The 20,919-nt window shown below is 45.3% G+C and overlaps 1 protein-coding gene across 7 annotated transcripts in view; it reads left to right on the top strand.

The window, feature by feature from the left end:
- The window catches only part of Rnf216 (ring finger protein 216), a 121,542-nt gene that overhangs the window by 74,052 nt on the left and 26,571 nt on the right, over positions 1-20,919 (top strand). For all 7 annotated transcript variants that reach the window (XM_039089364.2, XM_063271261.1, NM_001107122.1 and 4 more), the window contains exon 14: positions 16,098-16,195. In XM_039089364.2, the coding sequence (XP_038945292.1) occupies positions 16,098-16,195 (98 nt within the window). The remainder of the gene's footprint in view (positions 1-16,097; positions 16,196-20,919) is intronic.

A 20,919-nucleotide genomic window follows, 5' to 3' on the forward strand; every position in this document is an offset into this window, starting at 1 on the left:
ACTCACAGAGTCAGAAGGTGTCAGATAATCAGACCTGGAATCATAAGCAGTTGTGAACTACCTGGTGTGAGTGCTAGAACTGAATTCTGGTCCTTCAGAGGAACAGCAAGTGCTCTTAATCATTGAGCTGTCATTCCCCACCCTGAAGCCATCTTTTTTACTTTTTGAGACAGGTTGCTCGGGCAGGCCTTGAACTTAAGATACTCTTATACCCCAATTGGTCCTTGCTCTTACATGTGCCTCTTTTTGTGGTTGGGAAAACAATAAGAAGCTAGCATGGTTCTATTCGGGGCTACAGTTGTGCCAAAGGAAGCTAGTAATACACCAGCACCAGCCCTGACCCTTGCTTGGTGCCTCAACTTTCACACAGGCACACGCAGAGCTGCTAAGCCTAAGTAGCACTTAGCCAGGGCTGTGGGCAAGAGTTACACTGTTCTTGGTGACACTTTATCCTATTGTCCATCTGTGTCATTCTGAGCTTTTACCTTAAGGAAAAGATAAGGATGAAAACAGACTGGCAAAGGTGTCTGCAGAGTTACTCTGGGCCTTCACTCCTGAGAAAGACTCAACACTGGCTCATTTGTGACAACAGTTTATAGCCCAAACTGGCCTGGAGTTTACTATGTAGACCAGGCTAGCCTGTAACTCATGTTAATCCCCATGCCTCAGCTCCCAAGTCCTTAAGCCTGGTCTACATTAGAGTTCCAGGACACCTAAGAGTACATAGAGAAACCTTGTCTTCATTTTTAAAACAAAACAAAACTCATATACACATTTAATACTCAGAGGCCAGCAAGGGCTACATAATTAAGACACTGTGCATGGTTGGAGATTTAGCTCAGTGGTAGAGCGCTTGCAAGCGCAAGGCCCTAGGTTCGGTCCCCAGCTCCGAAAAAAAGAAAAAAAAAAAAAAAAAAAGACACTGTGCACTAGTGGCACATGCTTTTTTGATCACAATACCAGGAAGACAGAGTTCTGTGAGATCAGAGACCTGGCTGATCTACATTGTTCAGGACAGCTAGAGTTACACAGTGAGACTGTATCGCAACAACAAATATAATTAAATCAAATCAGGGTCTTCCTATTAACTCGGTAGACTTCATTTGGAGCCAAATGGGCGAAAGTTTCATAAACATTACATGAACTCTGCTAGTCCTTTATCCATACTGAAAAGAAAAAAGAATGACCACAACTTTCCTGTGATTACTGATGGCAAAAATAGAATCTCCAGAGAATACACCTGATCAAAATAGGTATCAAAGGATCAGCAAAGCTTGTCAAATGAGTCAGGGCTTCCCAGACTGCAATGTGTCGAAATCACTCTGTCATCTTGTCACAGTGCCATTCTCATTGTTGGGGTTCAGGGTAGAGCTGGCCTTTGTACCGTCTGTCAAGTCCCCAGATGAAGACACAGCTGCTCGTTCTGAGTAGAGAACTAGGTGACCAGTTTTTACACCTAGATGGACTATCTCTAGCCACTTTCCAGAAGCAGATCTCAAAAGAATAAGCTAGCAGCCCATCAGGCTTATCCTTGGTACTGAATTGTCAGAGGGGCAGAGCCAGGCCGTTCCAGGAAATCAGTGTTTAGTCTGCTGAGTCAAAAGCTATACCCTCACTGGTCCTTGCACTGCCCAGAAGAAAGCAGAGTCAAGGTGTTAAACTCCAGCCTGTTCCCATCAAGGCTAAAGCCTGAGCTCCTCTCACACATTCACATTCTGTTTCTGTTCCTGTCAGGGGATTGGGCAGCAGATAGGGAGACTTGAACCTCAAAAATAAAAGTGGAAGGAAAACCAGTGGGGTGTTTCAGTTAGAGGCCCCAAAGTACACCTGAAATCAGGACCCAGAGTCCATGACTACAAAACATAACTGTTTGTCATTTCTGCCTCCAGTCTCTTTGCCCAGGTTGGGAAACAGCAAAGTATGTTTCATAAAGCAGTCTCCTGTCGGGAGACTTGAGCTAACTCATCAGGTAAAAAATAGTTGCTATACCCACTACACTCCTGCTGCAAGGTGGGAGACAGACAGGAGACTCAGAGCTGGTAGGCCTTCTAGCCTGGGGACACAGGACAACAGAAATGAGACCCTTCTTCAGAAAAGGCAGAAGACAAGAGGCAACTCCTAAAAGTTTTTCCTCTGAACTTAGCAGGTTCGTGGCACATGTGCACCCATACATCACACTCTGACCACACTCACACAAAAAGGAAAGTAGAGGGGTTTTTGTTTGGGTTTGGTTTGTTTGTTTTGTTTTTGTTGGTTGGGTGTTTTTTGTTTGTTTGGTTTGGTTTGGTTTTTGGTTCTTTTTGAGACGGGGTTCTCAGTGTGACAGAGCCATGGCTGTCCTGGACTTGATTTGTAGACCAGGCTGGTCTCACTCTCACAGAGATCTGCCTGCTTCTGCCTCCTGGATGCTGAGATTAAAATCGTGCACTGCCACGCCTGCCATTGAAATTTCTTTTTCTTAAGGCTCCAAAAAAAATGTTGAGTGGGGATCATGGTCAGATAACAGGAGAACAGGCTAATACAGGACAGGTCCTCATCCTCAAAGCCCGGGTCTTAAAAGAATGTCAGTAGAAACAGCAAGATGTGGCTTGGGTCTGCAGGATGCATACATGGGTAGTATAATGAGCAGGTAAGAGTAACCAGGGCAGAAGAGTAAGGAGAAGCTCATTTTACACCCATTTCCAAGAACTAGTTCTTCTATCCCATGTTCTTCCAGAAACCAATAGCAACCAAAAAATAAAAGTTGGAGCTGAAGTTTGTGGTTGGTCTTAGGAAGCTGCATCTAAGTTTTTGTTTTACCTTACATGACTGTTGCAAGTCTATTTCATCCATGATCACATTTTTGACCCAGGAACTGCTGGTGTTAGTCCAGTTCTCTTTGTGTCTGTAGCTGCTCCAGGAAGCTCTACCTTCTCCTTCCTGTAGGGCTTTGGGTATGTGCCTTTCCCTCTACCCAGAACACTTACCCTGCCCATACCCAGCCCATCTCTGTCCACACCTCCTCAGACACTGCACATGACATCAAATGAAGCACAGCAACATTTTCTTCCGGGATAATTCTCATGGAGTTTGGAGATGTGCTCATTTGGTAGGGTGCTGAACGGCATGCACACAGCCTCACATCCTATCCCAGTACTCCATAAACCAGATGTGGTAGTACTTCTCTGTAATCTTTGCACTCCAGAGCAGAGACAGGGGATTATCTTGGGCTAAGTAGTTCAAAGCCAGCCACATGAGACCCTTGTCTCATAAAATAAGCAAACAAAACACTTCCCCATAAGCCTTTTTTGTGAAAAGTTGAGTTCATGAAATGGTTTGAGTGAAGTCACCAATGACCATGCTGTGGGGCTATTTTGTGAGCAACATTGGTTCCCTCAAAGGTAAGTGATTGACCTGAGACTACATCTCTTGATTGACCTAAAACAGAACCACAGACTATGCAGACCTGCCTGAGAAATTGACATGCCACTTGCCGTTACTGTCAAGATACTGACCTCTCCTTGATGTTTTCCTGTTTAGTCGCAATGTTTAGGTTTTGTCCTGTTTTGCTTTGACAATGTCGTGAACATAGACCCTAAGACATTGGTATAAGCCTGGTCATACCTGGGTACTAGGTCCAGGAAAACCAGTGCACTTCTAGAGCATGACTCATTTTGAGTGTGGGTTAGAACCAGTAAAGTAGCTCTCAATCAAGTACGGTGAAAGGGATCTACATCTTCCTTCTCCCCAAGATGTCAAGATATGCCCAAATCCTTGCAGCCAGAGGCAAAACTGAAGGCTCTCCCTGCCCTCACAGAACTGGGAGGTGGAAACATGCAGGTTGAGAAGGTCAGCCAGATTAAGCTGCTGTTGTGGGTGCCTTTCTCATCCCTACACTGAGCAAGACCTAAGCTGACCAGGTGATTGAAGCTTGGGGTGGTTCACCTATGTGGTTCATGGTGCAGGCTTGCCTTCTACATGTCTGCTTTTGTTTCAGATTCATACTGAACGCCCAACACTCTTGATTTCCAGTCCTCAGTGGAAATAAAGTGGGAGTATGTAAGCTAGACTTAAAAGGCCACTGAAAACAGGAGCTGACTGGCCAAAACAGTCACGAGGACTCCAAAAAGGCCTGGCAATTCTGCAAACATACGGAGTGGGACTGCTGCCCCAGACCACATCTCAAAGGAACCAGTGGTAAACCTTGATGCCTTAGCCACTGATTATAAGGAAAAGATTGAATTGCAGGCCCAACACTAAGAATGTTTTCCCATATGGTTGAAAATGAACAGTGCAGATCTGTACAGGCATCTGAAAAATACAGAATCACAGCAGTTCTTTAACTCCCCAACAATTAACAGGACATCTTTCTGGGTGTATGCTAATTCTTATTGCTTTAATGTTCGTAGCATTCTAAACATTTAGTCCATTTCAAACAATGAAATAATCCCCCAAATTTAACCAGAGTAGAAAGGTGATGGAGGACTGAACCCCAGAATGAGCACCTTCTTAACCTTATGCCCCACATGGGTTGTACCTGGTTTCTGATGGCATGGCTAACCCAGGAGGTACATACCTCTTTTCAAGTCATTGGGAATGCACAGCTAACAATACCTGTTAGCGAATACAGAAAGGACTATTTATCTGAATTAATCATGACTTCTACCCAAAGCACGCTACATGCTATCAGTACTATCCTCTCCCCCTCTCTTATTTATTTAGTACAAGGATCAAACCTGAGCCTTGTACATGCTAAGCAAGCACTCTACCTACCACTCAGCTACTTACAAACTCACTCTGCTTTTCTAAATTCACTCCCCTTAAACTGTAAATGGTCTGTGTGTCCTTCAATATGCATCTTGAAAACGTGAGTGTCTCGGCTTGTGGGGTTTTATTAGAAGGATTACATTTCATGCAGCAGGGATGTGCTATGGTTCTCATCTGTTTCCTTTGCCCATACACTGTTGGGTTAGCGTGACTTTACTATAGGTAGTAGGCTGCCTCCTGGAGTAACAGACGACTGTGACTTGGCCCAGAGTAGTGACTGTTTGGAAACATATACTTACAAGGTAAAAGGCTGGGACCATCATTGCCCTTCTGGGATGGTGACAGGGCAAGCTGAGTTTGCTGGCTACTCCTGCCAGGCCTAGATTCTCAGCAAACTCTGAGAAGCCCAGAGTAGCCTAGAAGTGAGCAAAGGCAAGCTCTGGGGTTTTTTCTTTAATTTCAAGATCTTTCATTAGTTAGGTCCTTCAATCCCTGCCACATTCCCTGCTCCTTAGCCACAGTTAAGATAGCCCCTGTTCCTGTCTGGTGTTCATGCAGAATTCTTCCTCTTTCTCCCAGTGACCACAGGGATTTCTCGGTATGTGAATGAGCCTTAGCCAGGTAGTAGTAAGGCACCTGGGAGACAGAGAGAGACAGGTGGGTCTCTGTAAGTTTGAGGCCAGCCTGGACTGCAGAGTGAGTTATAGCCAAGGCTACAGAGAGAAACCCTGTTTCAAAAAAGAAAGAAGGAAGGAAGAATGAGCTTCAGAGCTGGGATTTGGTGGTGCAGGTCTTTGGTCCCAGCACTTGGGAGGCAGAGGCAGAGAGATCTCTTGAGCTTGAGGCCAGGCTGGTCTACAGAGTGAGTTCCAGGATAGCCAGGGCTACACAGAGAAACCTTGTCTCAAAAAACAAACGAACAAAAAAACACCCCAAAACATAAATACATAAATAAGTGAACGTTAGGTACTTTTTTTGTTTGTTTGTTTGTTTGTTTGTGTGTGTGTGTGTGTGTGTGTGTGTATGTATGTATGTATGTATGTATGTATGTATGTATGTATGTATGTGTGATGGTGCCAGAGAACTGGAGTTACAGATAATTAAGAGCTACCATGTAGGGGGCTGGAGAGATGGCTCAGTGGTTAAGAGTGCCGACTGGTCCTGAGTTCAAATTCCAGCAACCACATGGTGGCTCACAACCATTTGTAAAGAGATCTGATGCCCTCTTCTGGTGTGTCTGAAGACAGCTACAGTGTACTTATATATAATAAATGAATAAATCTTTAAAAAAAGAAAAAAGAGCTACCATGTAGGTGCTGGGGATCAAACCTAGGTCCACTGGAAGAGTGCTCTTAAATACTGAGCCATCTCTCCAGCCCCATCAGGTACTTTCTTAAACCCATTTTTGAATGATTGAATCTCTATTAGCTTATGAACATTTTTATTTAACATTAAGTCAGGGCATGGGTATATAAATGTTTAACTGAAGTAACAATTTAACAAAACAAATTGGTATGTGGAATGCAAACTTTTCTATCCTAATGCAAAACCCACTGACCATAATCTTGTGGAATGATTTTGTAACCCACCAAAGGGTTGCAGTTCTTAAAATCATAACTACAATGACTTTGACCACCCGACTGTAGCTATGTGGAACCTATATAATAAGCAGATGCCTCTAGAAGGGCCTGAGTCACAGCCTCTGCCCTCCTGCCCTTTCAAGGCTATAGGGACTGAACTCTTGGCCACCAAGCAGAGGTGAACAAAGCCTCCGTCTAGTGGAGGTGTGGCTCAAGCCTGAGATTCCCTGAGAAAGGGCAGCCACCAGGTAGAGGTTCTTTAGAATTAGCTTATACATTCAGAATATCTGTGAATACCCTTACTCTGGATCCTCCATAGGCTCTAGTTATCACCTGCCAGACCCAGGCAGCCTCATGCCCTCACATCCCTGGCTTGATTTCTCTTGACTAATCATCTCCCTCCCTCCTCCCAGTTCCCCACGTCATCACAAAATATGCCCACCTTGGCTTCTGTACACCTTTACTTCAATACAGGTCTAGACCCCTACTCCCCACCTCATGACTGTGACCTTCGGCACTCTACCCAATCCTGATGACTTTGCTTCCTGAGTTTGTGCCTGAGTACTTACAGTGCTGTCTCATTTGTTTTTCGCTTGTTTGATATGTCATTGCCCCGTCCAGTGTAACTTCCTAGCAGGCACAGATTTTTTTTTTTATTCTTTGTATTCTTTTTATTCCCAAGAATAGGGCCTATATAGTGCCTAGAGGGAACTCGAATAGATGTTTGTAAGCTCCTATGTAAATGTTTCCTTGCCCAGGGGTTGTAAATAATCTGCTAAAGAACCTCAGAGAAACCACACTCAGGTTTTCCTAACTTCTGGGAAGGAGTTGGTGGGTTTGACTTCAAGTCAGTTCTGATAAAGGCACACTGAACTGTTACAAAAGCCGGGGAGGCTTTGCCAGCCGCTTGAACTCAGAACCCTGATCCATCCGTACAGAGGAAGAACCCTGTGATACTGATACCACTAGAAGAGTCCAGTCTCCAAAGTAGGGGAAATGGAAACCAAATGCTTCTGCAGTCTTTTGTCACTAGAGGGCAGCAATAGGACAGAAATCAAGATTTCCCTGAAAGAGGTGCTTGACTTTCTAGCCTGATGGGGAGTGATGCTGAGTGGTTCCTTTATTGAGGAGTAGTGCAGTGTCTGTCTGTCTGTCCAGTGCACACATACTTTGGCTTTAGTGTGTGTTAATAGAATTTCTATAAGTTAAAGGAAATCTTTTCCTTCCGAAGCCATTTTGCTGGAAGCTAAAGAGAAAACCAAGATCATTGTAAGATTCACAGCACTTAACTGGCCACACCCAGGTTAAAGTTCTGAGAGATATTTTATTTTGAAACAGTGAAAACCTCCTGCATGTAGTGGGCAACTTCCTGGAGAGGTGTGAGCTGGTTGTCAGTAGTCCCACTTTTTAGAAAGAGTGGGAGAAGAGCAGGGACACATAACCTGTAACTTGGGAAGTTGAAGCTTGCTGCAACAATTTTTCTTAAATAAAAAGATAGGTGCTGGAGAGATGACTAAGAGGTTAAGAGCACTGACTGCTCTTCCAGAGGACCTGAGTTCAATTCCCAGCAACTACATGGTGGCTCACAACCATCTGTAATGGGGTCTGATGCCCTCCTGGTATGTCTGCGGACAGTGATGGTGTGCTACATATATTAAATAAATAAAATATTTTACATAAATAATGAAAGATAATAATGATAATTTTAAAAAAATGACTGTACGAGGTGGTGGTGCACATCTTTAATCCATGTACTTGGGAGGCAGAGGTAGGCAGATCTCTGAGTTTGAGGTCAGCCTGGCCTACAGAATTAGTTTCAGGACAGCCAGGGTTACATAGAGAAACCCTGTCTTAAAACCCAAGAGAGAGGGGTTGGGGATTTAGCTCAGTGGCCCTGGGTTCGGTCCTCAGCTAAAAAAAAAAAAAACAAAACAAAAACAAAACCCAAGAGAGAGAGGGAAGGGAGGAAGGGGGGGTAGAGGAATAGAAGGAAGAGGAGAAGGAAGAAGAAAGAGAAATTTTATAATAGCATGTAAGCCAAATGCCCCAGAAATTCAGAGAGAAGCCATCTTTTTTTCAGGTCATCAAGGTTTCCTCGGATTCTCAGGTATTTGAAACAGCTATGCTATGGGTAAATATAGAAGATGTAGACACTGGCAAGATGCTCTTGGCTTTGGCCACAGTACTGGCTAGCCAGTCGATTCTCTAGACTCCCCATTCCTGGTCTGGATCACACCTCAATCCCTCTTCCATTCTCTCTACATGCAACAACTTTCCCAGATAACCCCCGGATTGAGCAACAGTACCCTCCCTTGCCTGGCCCGACCTCATCATGCTCACGTTTCAGGGGACCCCAAGACCCTGCCACCCTAGAGGAAGATTTAGAGGGTTGGACTTGATAATGCCCTCCTCTTGGCCCTTTGCAGAGAGATGCCCTAACAGATCAATTGGCATTCGCTAGCACTGGATGAAGAGGCAAGAATGGGCCAGTGAAGAGTGTTTTCATTCCTTTCAATACAGAAATCACTGCCATTTCAAATATCACCCTGAACTTTGACCCAATGTTGTGATCGAAGTAATCATAACCACCAGCAAATCCTAACAGCTGGGCACAGTGACAACATGCCTTAAAGTCCAGGACTCAGGAAGGAGACATAAGAGGTCTGGGCTATAGGCTAATCCGTGCTAAAGTCCTAGCCACTCTTGCAGAGAAAATGGATGAGTATTCCCAGGAAGAGTCCAGTCATGAGGAGTAACCGGCTGATCTTGGCTCTGGTGTGGAACGCACACATTGAGCTTGTCTTTCTTTATACATGCTTCTTTCTGTTGCCCCACCAGATGTGCAGTCACTGAAGGTGGGACGAACAGCCACTTCCTTGTGGCCAGTTTAAGGTTACTTTGATTAGCAGGCTTTATGTTTTTGTTTTTTGTTTTTTAAATAAAAAATAGGCCTCACTCTCCATCCTGCTGTTCACTAGGTCATTCTCAGCTCTCCAGGAAGCTTATTTGGGAAGCATTGTCCTGTGCAGCTGCAACTGGGCAGCTTTGCAAGTTGCCCATTTGTAGCCTCTATATGAGATTCCCTTAGGACCTCACAGCTTGCCTCATGCTCTTACACCTTGAATTTTTCCACTAAACAATGACCTGTTCTTGCCAACAAATCCCACAGAGGGAAGCAGTGGAAATAGAGGGGAAGGAAGAGCAATCCTACTTGTAATTAGGCAGTTCCACATGGCCTTGGCCAAGGAATGTGACTGTCTTAACTTCCCTTCTCATTCACTTCAAAACACATACCTGTGTAGGGCTTATGGTGCAGGATTTCCTCACAGAGTTACTGTGAAAATTAGAGGACTCAAGGCTGGGATGGGCTAAGTGTACATGGTGCTCTTCCAGGGGACCTAAGTTTGGCTTCTCACAGCCATGTCAGGCATCCTACAAACACCTGTTAACTCCTGTCTCCGCCAGGACTTGATGATGCCTCCGCTCTCTAAGAGCATCTGCACATTTGCACATCGAGGTACATATACATGTAATTAAAAATAAAAACAAAATTGTGTTCCCCTTCCCCCCAAAAAATACTTAGTGAAATGTTCTTGCAAAGTACCCTTTGGGAATATATATGTTTGCATTTTTAGAACCGGTAGCTGTAATTTCTAGCTCTAAAAATCTGGGTTATGGTTACTGCCCACTCTTCTTTTTTAAAGATATATTTTTTATTTATGTTTGTGTTTATGTATAAACCTGGGTTGAGTTTATGTCCACAATGGATGGGCAGGGCCCAGGGAGATCAAAGGGGGCATCAGATCCACCATCACCACCTCTGCCATTTCAGCCATCAGATCATACTTCCCTCTACTCCACCTGACTTCTAGTTTGTCCCTAGCATTTAGCACCAGCAGCCTGCTAACCCAGGTCTCCTTTCACCTCTGACCCTTCCACACCACACCACTCTGCTCCTCTACCATACGCAAGCATGCATTTTCCTGTCAGCTGACTGACTCCTGTGCACCTTCAACCTCAACATCTCACTCTTCCCGGACCTCTGCAGCCTCTGAGCTGAGAGGTTATGGCTGTTCCTGCGCCCCGCCCTGCCTAACCGAAGGCAGACTCAGAGTCACGTCCACTGCTGTAGCTGTGACATTTTACAAGTTGTAGAAACTTGAGCCCTAACTCAGACCTGCCCTCATCCTGTGCCACTCACCTGTGTTTCAACCCAGATAGTGTCACAGGACAGAAGCTCAGTAAACTTTGTATGTAGACTTGCCTTCTATGCTTGTCCCTCAGGGACTCTTCCACCCGCTTAACTCTCTTCCTGCCTCTGTCTACCTGCAGTCCATCATGGAGTATGTTGAAGTATAGCCCAACCTGCATTCTATCCTTGACTACTGGCACCAGCAGGAGCAGATGCTCACAGTGTTAGAACTGTGTAGAGCAGAAGACTCCCCTAAACATGAGCTTGTTTATAAATTACATGTGGGCATGCTCCTGTAAGCTGTGTTCCGGACATACCTAATACATAAAATATAAGACGAGTGGGATGAGAATCTCAGTTTATATTATCATTATTGGTGATGTGTGTGTTTGCACAAGAGTGCATGCAAGGGCCTGTGCCATGGAGCACACATGGAAGTCAGAGAACACTCTTCACTTCAGCGCTCTCCTCCACCCTGAGTCCCAGGGAGCAAACTCACTGAACTATCTCACCCGCTTTATTCTTACTATTTTTACTTGTTGTTTGTTTGTTTGTTTGTTTTTTTAAGATAGGTCTCATTGTATCACCAGGCTTACAGCAAACTGCTGATCTTCCTGCCTCCCCCAAGTAGCACTAACCCAGCTTGTAATGAACCATACCTTGAAATAATTTTTATTTATAATATGAAACCCATCTATGTTCATTGAAATTTCAACTTATGGAATATATCTCATTGTTGAACTGCTTGATTCAAGTATTCAGAATGTTGGATACTTGGGTGTTGTGACTGCCAGAACCTGCAAAGGCGTCGCACCAGACAGTGTAGCTTCAGACTGGGGAGTGCTTCCGTATCAGCTGTGTAGGTATGTGTTCCTCGTTGGCTATGGTGGCACACACCTTTAATCCCAGCACTCCTGGCAGAAGCAGGTGGATCTCTGAGTTTGAAGCCAGCCTGGTCTACATAGTTCCAGGACAGCCAGGACTCTTAAAGAGACCCTTCTCAAAAACCATCCACAAAAATAAGATAAAAGACATCATCAGTTCCCTAGAGAACACTTGTCATCACCCTCCTTCCCTGGGCACATGTGTATGCATCCATGCTATGCCATGGAATGTCACTGTGCCCTCCCTAGTTTGCTGAACTCACCAGCTGCTGAACGTCTAGGTGAGGGTCAGGTTCCTTCTGTTGGTGTGCCTGGGAGAAGGGAAGTTCCTGGAGCCTCCAGTTATTTCCACCAAGAAAGGAAGCTTGTGGAATCTGCCTGAGCTCCGATTTAGCTGAGCTACATTGATTCTCATGGCTCCCTGTGTCTTTCACACTCTTAATCAGTATCCTTCTAGATCTTCTGGCTCTTAGGCCATTTCACTTTGGGGTTAAGGGTAGGAAGGACTGCTATCTTCGACAGCTGGAGGACTCAGGAGGCCTGAAAGCCTTTGTCCCTGTGGTCCCTAAAGTTGACTAAGCATTGGTGAAGTTGTGTGTCTCATGTTTCACCTGGAGGCCTCAGGGAATTGACAATCACAACCATGGTGGCTTTTGAGTGCCTTAAATGACAACAGAAAGATGTAGTTTCTCATATTGGATTTAGCCTTGTGCCCTAGAGTTGGGTCTGCAACTTCATTTCTCCTGGCGAGCAAGTTGAAAGATTAAACTGGAGCAATCAATCAAAGAAAAGAGCAGTTTGCCTGGTGTTCTGACTCTGAGATAGGCTTGAAATTCAGTAGGACCTGAAGGCCTGGAGTACAAGCAGCCGCAGTAGCCTCATTTGTTTGTCTTTTGATGTTGTTTTAGGGACAGAAACTTGGAATGCAGTGTACACTGCCCTTGAACTTGCCCTGTAATCCAACCTCCCTTTGAATTTGATGACTCTAAGCTGCTTCGCTCATTACAGTCTCATAGAACAGAAAATGAATACAAAGAGGTGTGTGTATGTGTGTGTGTATACATACATACATACGTACATACATGTACACGGGAATCTAAAGATCAGCCCCTACTAGTATTCCTACATCTTGTTTTTTTACTATGGGCTCTCTTGTTGAAGACTTGCTGATTACAGTGGGCAGGCTGACCATAAACGCCAGGATCAACCTGCCCCTTTATCCCCAGAATTAAGATTACATGTACCCTTTACCGTGCCTGGCTTTTTTTAAATGTAGGTTCTAGGTATCAAACTCAGATGCTAATTAGCAACTGAGCCACCTGTGGTTTTTTATATTGCATGACATCTTAGGATTTCAAGGGTCCACTGCCCAATAAGACTTAGGCATCAGGCTCCTAATGACATAAAAAGCAGCAGCTGATAGCAGCTCCTTTAATGAGTTGCCTAGGTTAGCCAGCACCTGTGTCCCATTCACCTCTCTTCTTCCTGAGCTGAAGTCACCAGGAAAGGGCTGGGCTGGACAGCTCATGCCTGGCAGGGTGAGCATGTCTGTGTTCATGCTGGTGAGTTCCTTCTGTTGGGTGTTCTGCCCTCCAAAGTGGCCTCTGGCCTCTCTTATTCTCCTCTCCAGTTTAAAGAACATGGTTATCCTTACACTGCTGAAGCTTCTTGGAGTTGAGGAACAAATCCTAGCTGAGCTTGGGAGAAAAGAATTATAGTTTAGTACACACTGTTTAGAGATGATGCAGAGCGCTCCACACGGTAACTTAGCCCAGCCTACTCTGTGCTTGTCTTATTTTAATTGCTGGTTTCCGTGTTTGGCTACAGTGCCTCTTCAGAAGACAATGAGGTTTATTCTGTGGGGTCCCTGGGTTCTTCGCTGTGAAGAAACAACTGACAGGCTGGCCACTGCGGTACAGAATAGGAGTTTGAGGACTTCCCTGTAAGCCTCACAAACCGTAGACTCCAGTGTGGACAGGCTGTTTTGTGGGCTTGGGCATCTTTACTTAAGACGTCCAGCCATGATGTGATGACTGACTCACCAGCACCACTCAGAAGTACTGAGTTCTGCCTTCTATTGTTTCCAAGCTACCGCTTCTGGTGGGCGGCTCTGCTGCAGGGTTTTGTTTAGGAAGACAGGATCCACACACCAGCTCCTCTATTCTCCAGCTGTTGTTTATGCCACTTTCCTGGAACACTTACAAGGTCTTTTTTTTTTTTTTTTTTTTTTTTTTTTTTTTTTAAAGATGGGTTTTTCTATGTAGCCCTGGCTGTCCTGGAACTCTCTATATAGACCAGGCTGGCTTTGAGAGATCCACTTGCCTCTGCCTCCTGAGTGCTGGGATTAAAGGCATATGGTACCATGCCTGGTCACACAATGTCTTTTAAGAACACTTTTGTGCAAGTACAAAACTACTATTTTTAAATACACTTCTGTCTTAGCTCTGTTTTCTGAATGGAATGCCAGTGGGGGGCGGGGGGGGGACATCTACGTGGAAGCAATGACACTGAGGTGTATGCTGTCCCAGGAGGTCATCTCTCCCCCAGCACCATTGATTACAGCCTCTGGGCCCCATCCGCCTCAGGAGTGTATGTGTTCCTGACTCCCAGAGCTATCCTTTCTATCTCTAAATTACCAGCACATACATGACATATACAGTTAAAAGGTACAAAAGAGGACTGGAAATACACCTCAGTTGGTGGATTGATTGCCCAACTTGCACAAGGCCCTTGGCTCCATCTCAAGCCCAGAATAACCTGTGGAGCCACGTGCCTGTAAGAGACTGGAGAGACGGCTCAGTGGTTAAGAGCACTGGCTGTTCTACTAGAGGTCGTGGGTTCAGTTCCTAGCATCATATGTGGCTTAAAACCAACTATAACAGTAGTCTCATGGGATCTGATAACCTCTTCTTGTGTGTAAATGTTTGTGCAGACAAAACATCCACATGCTTAAATAATTTTTAAGAAAATGTCTTCAAGGAAGAATCAATTTAAGGTAATCCCTCAGCTACACCGCAAGTTCAGGCCAACCAGAGCTATGTGACACCATGTCACCTTGATGAATGCAGAAGGCTTACAGTCAAAAGTCTTGTTGCCTCATTCAGTCCACTCCTGAGTCCTCCACCCACCCGCATCTGTCATATACCTGGAGCTGTTAGTACTGCAGTGTCCTTGCCCCGCTAAGCTGTCCTCTTCCCGCTTCCATTTCCCAAGTGCACGTGCTACCAAGGGTGGAGCTAGCATGCGGGTACCTTTGTAAAAGGAATACTCTCAGGCTGGGAAGATGGCTCAGTATGTACAGCACTTGCTGCGCAGGCCTGACAACCTGAGTTCAGCCCTCCAGAACCCACATGGGTTCTGAATGTGACAGCAGTCCATACCTGTCTTTTTGTCTCCTCCCAGATTATTTTGTGTTCATAAGTGTTTTCCCTGCATACATGTAGTAGTGCCACTTGGTGTGGCTGCTGCCCACATAGGTCAGAAGGTATTGGATCCTCTGACTTAGTTCTAGAAGGTCACGTGCTGCTTGTCATGTGGTTTCTCTGTATTTCCCTGGCTGTCCTGAAACTTACTCTGTAGACCAGGCTGGCTTCAAACGTAGTGATCCACCTGTCTCTGCCTCCTGAGTGCTGGGATTAAAGGCCTGCACTGCCACCACCTAGCACAACAAATACTCTTCACTTGAACCGTCTCTCGTCCTCCAGCTGTCTTTCAAATACTTCAATCTCTTCTCCCTCTAATCTGTTTTCCCAGAATGCTCTAATAAAGTCACACATCTATTCATGTTGCCTCTGTGCTTCCTGATGATCTGGTTTCAAGATGAAACTGATAACTAGGTCTCACAAGAGTCTACATGGACTGGTCATGCAGGCCTAACTAGGCCGAACTAGGCCTGCTTACATCATCTGTACAAGCCCCAGTACCCAGCAGCCTAGCTTCATCAACATCTTCAGCCTCGAACCTCAAGTGTCTCCTGCCGCCCCAAACAGGCCCAGTCAGCTGACACACACTATCTTTTCTTGTGCTATTCTGAACAGAGTTGCAATTTTCACTTAGGGATCCTTGGCTTGGTGTTTTCTTATGTTCTTGCTATTAGTACAAGATAGTTTCTGTAAAATAAAATAAAAGGGAATGATGTATGGGTGCACACACATGCTCCCAAGGCAAACACTTTCCTGACTGAACTATCTCCCCAGCCCCGAGGTGGTAACATTTTTAAGTTTGTATTTGTAATGAAGTGAGACCGTGAAAGGCTACATCCATGTTTGTGAATGATAGGTGACAGAAAGAATGTCTTTCTCAGTTCCCTCCTGGTCATTATAACTTAGACTGTTCCTCACTTCTATGTCAAGAGCCTAGCTGGAAGAATTGTGGAAGGGTCAGATCCTAATAGACGAGCCCTCAAACAGCTCACAGTGTTTCACAAGTCTTCACTCGGTCTACTGTGCTGTTTCAAGGGGCTCTCCAGCATTTCAGATCGGTGGGTGAGAGAGACTCTTCTAATGGAAAAGAGAAAACTGGCCTGTGCCTTCTGAGCTTCTGCTGTTGCTCTGTCTTTAGAAACAGTTTTGCTCACTGGGACAGCAGCACTCAGACTCAGAACCCCAAAGAAGTACATTTGACAGACATTTGCGAACAGGCTTGAGTGACACCCGCTTACCAGGAACTGTCTTTGTATCTGTCTTTTGTCCTCAGGAGACCTGTAGGAAGTGTCAGGGACTCTGGAAAGAACACAATGGCCTCACCTGTGAAGAGCTGGCAGAAAAGGATGACATCAAGTACCGGACATCTATGTGAGTGATGCGACAGCAGCTGAGCCTGCAGGGAGCAGAGGCTTCCTCTGCACAGAGGAGTCTTGGGCCCTTAGCCATTCAAATGGTGTATGGTGTCTATGGAAGGTCTGGCTTACATACACTCAGTAAAAGTCAGCCATCTCTCTACTTACTGTCTATCAGTAAACAGCTAACAATAGGTCTTACTGCTCTGGTATTGCTTCTACTGTGTCAGGATACAAGTGGCCTGAGATAGTGGGTAGAATTGCCAACTTCCAGAAGGCAAAAGATTATCGGTAATATTAATAACAGGCACTATGTGGTACTCCCTGTGTGGCTAAGCAAGTTCTACATGTTAATATATGGTAAGACAAGTCACCTGTGCTACCAAAGTCTATTTCTCTCATAAAGAATCCAGCTTTGCCAGACTGATGGGCAATGTCCCGTTAGATCTCTTAGAGATCTGTGTCCTTCACCCTCTGACTGTCGCTCCCTATGTGTGGTGTTATCCTCTGCATAGTTGTGCTTGGGTCATTGCTGCGTTTTTACTTCAGCATAGAAAGGAAGGAAAGAAATAGGTTATTAATTAGGCAGGCAACTTTTCCTCAAATTGGAAGTAATGTAGAATGATGTATACTACATACATGGAGATAGCCCGGCAGTATATGTGGCCTCTAAGTGGATGATTTCACATCAGTCTTAAATATAAAGAATAGGGGTTGGGAGTGTTTAGGCAGACATTTGAAGCAGTTTGTATTCTCAAGGTCTGCATCACAGATGGGTCCTATTGTCCTCACTTTGCACCTGAGGCAACCCAAGTCGCTGGACCATTGTCACACAGGTAATAGTGGCATAGAAGGAACTTGAACTGAGGCACATAGCTTCTGATTGTGCTCTGTGTCATTATAATGACCCCCAGGTTGTACTTGGGGTTCCTTTCAAATGCATTTAAATTAAGGACCTTGAGATGGTGAAATTCTCAGAGTGGACTCGGTTGATTGGGTATTGTTGAACTGGAATGTTTTCCTGGAAGTAGTCAGACAGATGCTGTAACTGGACTTGAAAACGTGAGGACTTGACTGTATACTATTCCCTTTAAAGATGGAGTAAGGTAGCCCCTGAAAATTAGGAGCAACCCTTAACCTGCAGCCCCCAAAGAAAACCTTGATCCTAAACATCTAGGATCTAACCTCCCATGTGGCCTGCAGACCATGGATGTTTCTCAGAGAGTCTGTGGTTGTTTGAAAATAGAATTCCATTTTGCTTCTCTATAGCCATGGGCACCTCAAGTATGCAGGACCTTCTCAGCTTGGTGATCCTCTAAAGTAAAAGACCACTAGAGTGGACCATCTAATGCAACATCTGTCAGTTCCTGACTCAAAATGGCTCTCTAGCATGCTTCACTGTATGGGGAAGAGGGTGGAAGTTCACAGCACATGTTTGTTTTGGGGAAGTCTTTCTTGATATGGACCTGGCCTCCAGACTACCAGAGCTTTATAGAGATAACACATGCCACTGTCCGATATCAGTGCATTCTAGATCACCTGCCGCTTCTATTCATGGGTCAGATCTGTATGTCACTTGAGTCACAGACTAGTCTATTGTCTTGGTGGATGACAGATAAGATCCTTGTCAGCTGCTATTCTCTACCGTTGGACAAAGGAATAAAAGCATTTTCCAGATCAGTATCTGTGTGCCAGTTGCCAGGAGCTGTTTATTGCTGCAGTAAGAATAGCATCTGGAACAGCAGCTGCAGTTACTCACTACCTGGTCAGCAGTGTACCTGGCACCCCGCTCTCTGCTGCCCATCCTTCTCTACTGGCCACACAGAAATAACTAACCTGTGAGAACCAACATTCTAGGCCTTGAAGTCAGTGGTGAGTGCAGTTTCTGAGATGCCCGGAGGCGTCGGTCCTGTTTTTAGGTAGCTTTAATTCGCCCTCCTCGCCAGGTAGCCCTTCCTCAATTGACCCAGGGGATCCTGCCTGTTAACAAGTAGCAAAAGGAAGAAAGCTCACGACTGTGTAGAGAGGAAATGATAGGCGATGGTGCTCTGTCTGGGAACTGCCTGCAGGAGACTATTCGGAGCTGGGTGTGGTCACACAGGAGACAGACAGACAGACAGAGAAGACACACACACACACACACACACACACACACACACACACACACACACACACACACACACACACACAGACACACCACCTCTCGAAAGAAAGAAAACCGCCATGTGGAAGGCTGGGGATGTAGCCCCACTGCAGAGCATCCTGAGTTACATGAGGCTTTGGGTGTAGTCGCATGATTCTTCTATGTTCATGTGCTAGCCGCCTGGCTTCTGATGGTGTGACCTTGAAGAGGTAGGGAAGGAAATTAAGCCATGGGGGGTGGGGGCACTACCTTTGGACAAGATTAATGTAGTTCTCACAAAACCAAGGTAGTCCCATCAGAACAGGCTATTTAAAAAGAGTGAGTAACAGCAACCACAAAGAATAGACTTCCACTGAGGCCTGGGTATGTGGCACAGTGGTAGAGCGCTTACCTAACATATGCAGGGAAAAGCAGGAGGACTGCCTAGAGTCCAAAACTAGCCTTGGCTGCAAGGAAGAAGACTGTCTAAATAAGCTGAAAAATTTTAGCCAAAAAAGTCCTCTGCACCTTGGTGCGTGCCTGGGATATCCCAGCCATAGGGAGACAGAGGCAAAGAGAATGATGAATTCAAGGCCAGTCCTACATGGACCCTCTCAACCAAAGAGGAGGGATGACCCTGTGATCTGTTCTGCCTGCTTCCCTGCTGCTATGAACCACCCATCTACAATCCTTACCACAGCCAAGTAAATGTCATTGAACTTTTAGAACTATGAGCAGAATGAACCTCTTCTTTGTTATAGCAATGGGAATCAGAATAAATACATCTTAACTTTGTAATGATGAAAACTGTGGTAGCTTTCTTTGTTATTTTTTTTTATGTACAGATGACATGCTTCTGTGTGTGTATATATATATAACTGTACATGCTTGATAACCAGGAAAGGCAGCAGAGGGCTTGGGATCTCCTAGCGCTGGAGTTTATTGATAGCTGTGAATCACAGTGTAGGCACTGGGGTTCAAACCCAGTGTCTTCTATAATAACAGGTGCTCGTAAGCACTGAGCCATTTCTCCAGCCCCAGCTGCTTTCTTAAAAAATCACTTTCTCTGTCTTATGAAAATATTTAGGCATCCCTTATGAAAATATTTAGGCATCCAATTGACAGTTCAGTTCAGTGACTGCTTACAAGTGTGAGCGTTGAGTGAGACACTCAGCACACACAGATTTCAGGTGCCCACAGTGGAGACACTAGTGAGTGAGTAAGCCCCAGAGTTGTTTTGCCATACTTTGTCTCTGTTGTTCTTGTTTTAAGCCCTTTATATTTTCAAGCAAATCTGTCCTTCCCATCATTTGTTTCAGCCCAAAGTACTTAGCTCTTACTTAGCCTTTGCCGCTGTCATCATTGACAAAGTTTGGCAGTGAGTCTGCCGTGCTGGTTGCCAGATTCACGGTCCTCCAGTTGTTAAAAGAACTTCAATCAGATGAGGTTCATAGAAGGCCTGCTTTTCCCATGAGCTCACCACACAAGCCCAGCTGGCCCCAGACCCACAAGTCCTCCCATCTCTGCTTCCCAAGTGCTGGCTCATCGTATCGTCTTGGTGCCTTCTGATAAAGACAGCTTGGGGGAAACTTTCTGACACTGACTGCTCCCTCCTTGTATTTCCCCTAGCTTAGAGTAAGCTGGGTGTTAGAGTCAGGGGCTCTGTGAGATTGCACAGAGGAGCCAAGATATCCCCCAGTCAGGTACCCCTAAACAAGTGTTAAGCCCCAATGCCTGAGAGTCAATGGCTGCACAGCAAGTAGTTTTCACAGAAATAGGCTAGGATTGAAGAGAGCCATGCACGGTGGCCTACACCTGCAGTTCCAGCACTCAGAAGGTAGAGGCAACAGGATGAGAAATTGTTTGAACACTGTTATCACAGCACCTGGGAGGCAGAAGCCTCTCAGTGAGCTCTAGGACAAATAGTGTGCAAAGTAAGATGCAGCTAGGACTACATAGAGGGCCCATATCTCATCAAGAATAAATGAGTTGTCGTGTGAACTGTCATGTGAACTCACCCGAGAAGGTGTACTGTCTTGGAGAACAGATGAATTTATCAGGGGCTTATAGAGGGTGGGTAAATCCCAAAACAGCCATCCTACCACATCTCCCCCTAAAAGCTATTTCTTGTAGTTGCATAAATGAAGTCCAACCCTTCAGTTAGACCTTCATCCTCTATTCTACTCTTTCTCTCTCCCTTCTTGAAACAAGGGATACATACATATACATACATAAATACATTACATACATGCGCGCATACACACACACAGGAAAGCAGCAGGCTAGCCTTAAACTCACAGAAGGCATGTGCCACCATACCTCTTACACCCCCAAGTCTTTGCAACTATTTCAGTGTGGGCAGAATTCCGTAGAGATTAGAGGGAAGTGGAGGAAGGAGTGGCTGGAATCTCAGGTTAGCATCCTTTGCAGGTTTTCGAAGCTACTCGGATAAAATAGTGAAGGTTGTAATGTTGTTGTGCTCAAAGGACAACATTCTTTGGGTGGGTGGGTGGGTGGGTGGGTGGGTGGGTGGGTGGGTAGGGATGGTGGTAATGGTAGATTGAGACAGTTGTCTCTCTGTGCAGCCCTGACTTTACGAGAACTCTGTGTACATTCAC

This window comes from Rattus norvegicus, chromosome 12 (genome assembly GCF_036323735.1).
Source record: "Rattus norvegicus strain BN/NHsdMcwi chromosome 12, GRCr8, whole genome shotgun sequence".
Classification (NCBI taxonomy): domain Eukaryota; kingdom Metazoa; phylum Chordata; class Mammalia; order Rodentia; family Muridae; genus Rattus; species Rattus norvegicus.